The sequence below is a fragment of the Ipomoea triloba genome, chromosome 2 (genome assembly GCF_003576645.1).
Source record: "Ipomoea triloba cultivar NCNSP0323 chromosome 2, ASM357664v1".
NCBI classification, from domain to species: Eukaryota; Viridiplantae; Streptophyta; class Magnoliopsida; order Solanales; family Convolvulaceae; genus Ipomoea; species Ipomoea triloba.
Window position 1 is genome coordinate 12,866,349 of NC_044917.1, and position 8,187 is coordinate 12,874,535.

At 32.2% G+C, this 8,187-nt stretch overlaps 1 protein-coding gene across 1 annotated transcript; it reads right to left on the reverse strand.

Annotated features, from left to right (window-relative positions):
- Positions 1–589: 589 nt before the first annotated feature.
- Positions 590–5,641, reverse strand: LOC116011086 (flavin-containing monooxygenase FMO GS-OX-like 9). Its single transcript, XM_031250602.1, has 7 exons — positions 5,000–5,641; positions 4,144–4,214; positions 3,414–3,575; positions 3,227–3,309; positions 2,065–2,200; positions 1,362–1,535; positions 590–1,221 (listed from the first exon to the last, which is right to left on the reverse strand). Exons 1-7 carry the CDS (start codon positions 5,586–5,588, stop codon positions 976–978), a joined length of 1,461 nt encoding a protein of 486 aa, XP_031106462.1. The 5' UTR covers positions 5,589–5,641; the 3' UTR covers positions 590–975.
- Positions 5,642–8,187: the final 2,546 nt, after the last annotated feature.

Sequence of the window (8,187 nt, forward strand, 5' to 3'; positions counted from 1 at the left end):
CAAAAGGCATCCTCTTGATGTATGAAAAGTGAAGCTACTTTTGCTTTCTATGCACTCACTGACTTAGATTTAATTTGTGTGTTTAAGTAGTGCATTTTTCTCACGCATGCTAACATTCTATGCCCACGCACTGGTCTCTTAAAAGTTTTGTGAGAGTAGCTGCAATTGACAATGTACACTTGAAACATCTTCTATTAGTAATTTGGATCTCGTATAAGGAATCTGAGACTCAAATAGTGCACATTATACTTTTAAGATTTTTAATTTCTTTGATAAACTCTATGGTAGCTTAGTCAAGAATCATGTACAGTATATATATTATGGCAACTGATGAAAGTTCATCATTCGACATCCCTTCCTCTGTCTTCTTAAAAACATAATAAAGGATGAGGTTATAAGAAATTTTTTTTAACTTCCAAATCCTTTGGGTGAATTTATCACCATTCTTGATCAATCAGATTATAAAATTCCTACCAAACATAAATAATATTATTTCCGACTCCATAATACCAAAATATTATTTATACTTTCGATAAACATGCATGTCTGAACTAATATATTCAATCATTTACTAAATAAAAATTCAACATAATAAACAAAGCATGTGATAAGATTCCATGTCTCTCTGTTTCAAATCTTGAGACTTTGATAAATAAATAGAAAGCAGACTTCATAGATTACATCTTCTTGATGTATCTTTGGTTACATGCTAGGATTTATTAATCCCCTTTTGGTGCTTGAACTAACATTTATATATTCCAAAACTTCACACTAGTAGTACCTATTAACCAATGAAATAAATTGAATGGAGAAATAATATTCCGTATTCTATTCCCATCCCTGCAACCATATATTATTAGTGATCAAATGAAACCACCTCCCCTCGTAAAACTGTATGGACTTGTACATGCACACAATCTACTCTGGAATAGTTTGTGTGCATTCGTGTAGCCTGGGATTGAACATGCACACAATCTACTCTGGAATAGTTTGTGTGCATTCGTGTAGTAATTTGTGTGCATCCATCTTAGCCTGGGATTGAAGCTGAGTGAAGTGAGGGCTCTGATAAGCTACTTGGAGCATTTGTTGATCATGATCATCATATGCATCCCTATATGTCTCCAAGTTGACATCTGCATTTGTGAGAGCTGATAAGCAGAGCTCCTTGCGCCATTCTTCTAGATGTGGGAATCCAATGTAGTCTGCATATTTATCACAATACTGCATGCAACATAATATATACTTTAATTAGGAGCAGCAATATAATTAATTAGTTTCCCATTTGGTTATGAGTGGAGAAATGGAGTGCTAAGTAAAAAAAAAAAAAAAAAAAAAGAAGAAGAAAAACTATGTATATTTACATCAAAATCTGCAAGGTCATGGGTATTATGCTTATGAATGCCAGCAAGATCTCTAGACTGATAAAACTCCTTGATGGACTGCATCATATCATCCCATGATGGCAGTGCTCTTTTTCCAGACAGCAGCTGTGCTATCCATATTGCTTGGGACTCGAAGAAAGGGAACCCTATCAGCTATCACATTCATACATACAAAATAAGAAAAACCCCAATTAATTTCCTTCAATATAATGTTCTATATATATATATATATATATATATATATCCTCCGAGTATAATAGTTTTGCTAGGTTTAGTCCTAAACTTTCAAATTAAACACACGTAGTTCTTCGACCTTCAAATTGTTAGCATTCATGGTCAAGTTAACCACCCATGGTCCTTCTAGGAGGATCATGACTGTTTAAAATTTGAAAGTTGAATGACCATTATATTGGTGGTTAACTTGGACAACGGAGAGTAACAATTTGAAAGTCCAAGGATCATAGGTGATCAATTTAAAAATTTATGAGTAAAAGTGTCAAAACTACTATACTCGGAGGATTATCTCTCTATATATATAAACTCTGATCTTCTGATCTCTTAATAGCTATTAGCTAGCTAGCTAACAACTAATGATCAATTAAGCTAATCATCATCAAGTAATGTTTTTTGTATGTATAGAAAGTTAAAGTAGTTGTGCAGAGAAAATAATGAAGGGATTTACCTTTCTTGGAATGCCTATGAATGAGAGAGAAGGAGCCAGTGAAGGAGGAAATGTGTGCTCATAGAGGGGCCCCACTCTGTCATCATCCACTACCACCATTCCTTTGGTGTCAAGAAATGGGAAGGAGTAGGAGTAACTGTTACAAAAAAGCCCACATGGGATGGATGTCTCATTATCGTTAGTTTGCTCCAAAAAAGCTCACATTCAATTCAATCATTTCTTCTAAGACTAGACTAGACTACGTCCAACCGCAGTTTATATCTTGGACCAGAATTAACTTAGTATTATGAACGCTGAATTGAAATGACGAGATACGAAATTCATACTCGTAAGGTACAAAATTTCATAACGTAAGACACAAAAACACAACACAAGTCACATACACATGTTATATATTTACTTATTTTTTTAAATATGATTTAGGTACATAATTTGTGTTTATGGCAACATAATTTCACAACATACATAAATTTAAAAAATAAAACACAATTACTAATTTATTTCAGATACATAATTTATACTTTTAAGCTACAGAATTTCATAATGCAAGACACAAAAAACTCACAACATAAGACACATACACATACATTAAGATCCACAATGCACTATAAATTATGGTCCATGGTATAAGAATTGACGTCCAACTTCTTACTCATACCTAAAGTTGTAATTAATAAGATTGTTATTTTCTAAGGAAACACCATGATTATCCCAATCAAACAAAGTTTATTTTAATTTTTAATTTGTGTATGCACATACTCTTTCTAGGTGTACATGCTTAATTAAGAAAGATTCATGACATTATGTTAATCACACATGCATCAATTCCATTTATGCAAGAATTTGTCATTCATTCATAGTTCTCTTAACAAAAGACAACATATGAGATTATATGCACTGTCATCTCAATTAAAATTCTAAACTGATAGTTGGATTATGCAGTTATGTCAGTTATGCATGTTTAGGGCTAATTATTTTTTGATGGGTTCCAAGCAACACAAGCATGCGAGACAATTACTTTTTGATGGGCTGAATCATGACCTTTAACATGTGGTTAACTCTAATACCAACTTAAAGTATATGTTTAATCTCAACTAAAAGATTAAGTTGATAGTAAAATTTCAGAGCTATATTTATATATTATATGTTCAATAATACCTACCCTGTACAATATAAGATAGTATCTGCAATGATGGAGCTGCCATCCACAAACAAAACCCTTCCATCTTCTTGCAGTGACTCTATCTGCAATTTGCCATTACACTATATATGTTAACTCCAAGAATTTAACATTTTCTTCCATAATTATTATTATAAGTAATTTTAACTCAATATATATATTAATTAACCTGAGGCTGAATGTGTAGATTAGCATGCTTGGAGATGACTTTTGACAAGCCTTGAGAAATATTGTCAGGATGCTTGCAACTTAAGTGAACCTCCTTTGCTACATTTACAAGCTCCATGGAAATATCCTGCCCACTTAGTGAATTCCCAACCACCACAACCACCTAAAAGAAAATACTCACAATTAAAAAAAGAAAGAGAGAGAAAAGCTAGCTAGGGCTGTACTAAAATTATACATATATATAAAAGATCAGATTTGAAGTTTGTTTCAAAACAAAGTCACCTGTTCCTTAAATTGTACTGTATGTATGTATATATATATATATATATATATATATATATATATATAGTATAATATATAGCCTTAGGTTGATTTTGTCTGCAGGGATGATTAGGAGACAACATGGGAAAAAAAAAAAAGTTAGAAAACAATTGTTTTCTGTGGGACGGTGAGTCTCACAAAAAATTAATTCTTGCAGTAAAACATCAATATTCTCTCTCCTCTCTCTTGAACCTGGACATAAAGGCTGCAAAAATCTCAAATGGGGAGGTACAGTCCAGTCCAATACAATGAAAATTGCCACTTATAAAAATCGAATTCATATTATCGCGGGAATTATTCCCACGGAGAAGTACAATTGCCACTTGAGCTACCCTTTTGTATTAAATCAATCCAATCATGATATATATTTTCACTGATCTAAAATATATATAATATAATGGATTACCTACCTCGTTGCGGAACGGCTCTGGAACTCTGTAAATATGGCTATGCATCTGCTTTCTTCTCCATGCATTCATACCTTAGATAAGAAATGAAGTAAGTTGCAACGTAACTTAATTATTGACTAAGGAATGCGTGCATGTATAACATAATTCTAATATAAGGTATTTGGTTCAACTCTCATCTTTTCTACCATGTTTTGACATGACATGAACTTTGAGAACATAATGTTTTGAATACTACTATTGCTAGGATTAAGGGATCCTATAGCTAGCAGAGAAGACTATAACCTGACTTTAACACCACTTGTTAGGATAAACGCTTACCACTTATATCAAAAGCTATAGTTACAGAGGCCCAATTTATTTCCTTATATATACTGTCACACATTTTTGAAACGTTGTAGGCTAAATTTGACTTTTACCGACCTCCGCCCAACAATTCCCAATCGCCGAGTACTAGACTTGTCCTTTACCGAACTTCGCCCAACAACTATAATCTATTTTGTTGAAGCTTTTTTTTGGGGGGACTAGCTACTTTTTGAATTTTCTTGACTTGTGACTTTAACTTTGTGATTGATCTAGAAAAAAACAATTTAGAAAAAAAAAAAAAACATACTCCCTCTTTCCCATTTTATGTGTCTAACTGGTTCAGTTAACGAGGCTTATTTGTAATCTCATTTTTAATAATATTAAGTTTAATATTAGTATACAAAATTTATATATTTAGAAACTACACTAAAAGCACTATTAAACATACAAAATCAAATTTAAAATACTACAGAAAAAGAGTTGATTAGACTAATGAATAGTAAGTAGGACAGATAAAATGGGACATATATAGGAAGTGCATAGATTGACAAACCTTTGATCTGAGGCAATCTGGGATGAGAATAATGACCAGAGGCCACCACCACAGCATCAAACACATGTTCCACCACCTTATTCTCATTACCACTACCCTTATTCTTCTCTTTGGTTTTCACAATCCATCTCATATTACTCCCAATTGCAACCTCCTCCTCATCATCATTCACCATTATCCCAACATACTCCACCCTTGTATTGAACCTTATCATCTCTCTCAACCCAAAAAACTCTGCAAAATCGCGCAAATATGAGAGCAGTTCCTCATGGCCTGGAAATCTCCTTTGGTCCCTTCCTTTCTTGGTGATAAAAGGGAAGTCAGAGAAACCCATAATCTCTCTTGGAGATATAAGCCTCAATGACTCATAAATGCTACTGTGGACCTTCAAGAAATCAGGAGTCCTTCCCAAGGGATCTTCACCTTCAACTTGGGCATCATATAGCCATTGCCCTCCAACATCATGGTTTTGCTCAAAAACCACCACCTTGTGCCCTTCCTTCCTTAGCTCCCTTGCTGCCACCAGCCCTGAGGGACCGCCACCCACTACACATACATTCTTTGACGACACATTTCTCTCAGAAACCATGGCTATAGCTAATTTAATTTGTATATTTGTAAAACTTGCTTATATATTGATGATGATGATGGAGTGAAAAATGGTGGGAGAGTTGAGGGGGTTTTATAGCACAGCTGGCCTGGTTAGATGGAAAGAAAGAGTTCCTTAGTTATATAATAAGCTTTTTCTTTAAAAAAAAAAAGGGGTGAAAAGGTCAAATACACCCTTTAACTTTGCTTAGAAGTGCAATTAGGCCCTCAAACTTAAAAAAGTGCAACTGAACACTTCAACTTGTAAAGTTCAATTGCATTTTTTTTTTAAAAGTTTGAGGTCTAATTGTACTTCTGAGCAAAGTTAAATGGTGTATTTGACCCTTTTCCTAAAAAAAAAATATTCTGACCTTGTTTGGTAAAATGCTGTTAGCCAGCGGATAGCTGTTAGCTGATTGGATTAGAAGATATGATTACTTGATTGTAGAAAAGTGTTTGGTAAATTAGCTGTTAGCTGATAACTGTTTGATATAAATTCTTTTCTCAAAAAGCTAATTATTCAGCAACTTTTTTGAATTATAGCATTTTAAAGTTACAAAAAGTTGATTAATCAAACACTTATATTGATTTTTTAATTAAATCAAACAACTAATAGTGATCAAATAAGTCAAAATTGACTGATAAGTTAACTATATTACCAAACATGCCCGTATATTGGTTAATATATATATGCTAAGAATGATGGGGTTTTACATATGGCTCAGTAATATTTATAATGTTTATAATAAGCATAGGTAATACATATAACCAGTATATATATAACCTGTGTACCCCAAATATACTACCTACTGAAGCTAAGCTCGTGCGGGCAAGTAATTAATTCATGATTGAATAAGTGATAGTGTGAGATTATCGTTTTCAAAGGATCGGTGATACTTGTAAGCTTATGTGTTCTTAAGCACAAAGTACTATTAATTCCATGGAAATCCAGCCCTAACAATTAAAGATTATGGGTTATGGCAAGCTAGATGAATAACAAGAATATAAAATAAAGGTGAGGGAGATCAAATAGGAAATTAGATTAGGTCAAGGTAATGTGACCAAACTAGGATCAAGAATGAGAGTCAATTGACTTGATGACGAATACTATTATTCGAGAGGAAGCATTTCTTAAGGTCATTTCAAACTCTTATTAGAACACACAAGGACATTCTAATAATGACTCATGAATGTCTATGAGGTATTATATTTCATCAAACACCTTAATTGGCCTTGAGATCTCACTCCCATTTTTTCAAAAGTGATCGAAGTAAGGTTGATTAACATCATCAAATCTAAGTTTCATCACTAATTCTAATCAATCAATTCAAAGATACATCTCCATGAACCTAATCTATATTTCTATCTCCCTCCTAAGAGGACTACTCACACATAATCATAATAGAAATAAAAATAGATATAAGATCAAACAAGTAATCCATAACAAACACAAAATAATAGATCAAAGTAAATAATTATAAAGGTAAAATTGTACAATTAATAAAAAAAATTGAAATTGACTTAATTAATTAGATATGAAATTGAGTACTACTGCTATTACATATAATGCCATATGTGTTTATAACTACCCCTTCAAGGCACAATCCCACAACCTCCCATATAGAAGTACAACTTGGTGTCACTAGACCACAAGGTCTTAGCAATACCTTAGTTATATAATAAGGACAAATTGCAGGTTACTTTCAATGCAATACCTAGATATCAGTGTTTTTTTTTTTTTTAAATATATTATATAATTGGTTAATATATGCTCAGAATGATGACGTGTTTACAAGTGGCACAGTATTATTTATATTGTTTATAAGCATTGGTAATACATATAACGGGAATATATACAAGTACATGATGTAATTAATTCACAAAGCATGCATAATTAATATACATGAGCGAGTTCGAGCCTCAGTGGAGGTGATTGTTGACTCTTTGTGTTTCAGTAGGTTGAGAAAGTAGTTATGAATAAATACTATATTGTAACAGAGTCAGTAGTACACTAAAAAAGAAGAAGTAATATACGGAGTATATGTATCGTATATAAGTAATACTATATATAAATAATGGGCAAACTTGATTAACGTATGAAACTTTATAGCATAAGGTGTTGTTGAGGATATAATATATAAACATAAATATGTAATCTAATTATTTGTTTATATTTTTAATTGAGATGAAACACATTCTTTAATTTGATATCATGATCAACCAAATTAAATCTCAAGCGTCGTATAGTACGTACTTTAAAAGACCTGAATATATTAGTTTAATATTAATTGAATAAGCACATATAAACACCACAATAGATATCTAAAAGCTGCTAGCTTAAGTTGCGCAATATATCACAACGGAAAAATTACAATTTTTCGTTCACTTTCTTTTTTTTTTTTTTTGAAGATATTTTTCGTTCACTTTCTAATCACCCCAAAACGTGATACAAAATTTAGGTGTTTCCTACCACAATTTAAAATGGTAAAAATGGTTGAAAATTTCGATTACCTAGGGTGGTTGGAAAATTTGTAAATGCTAGTAGTTTACAACTACTTTTTTTTTTTTTTTTTTTTTTTTTTTTAAAATTTAAAAATTTT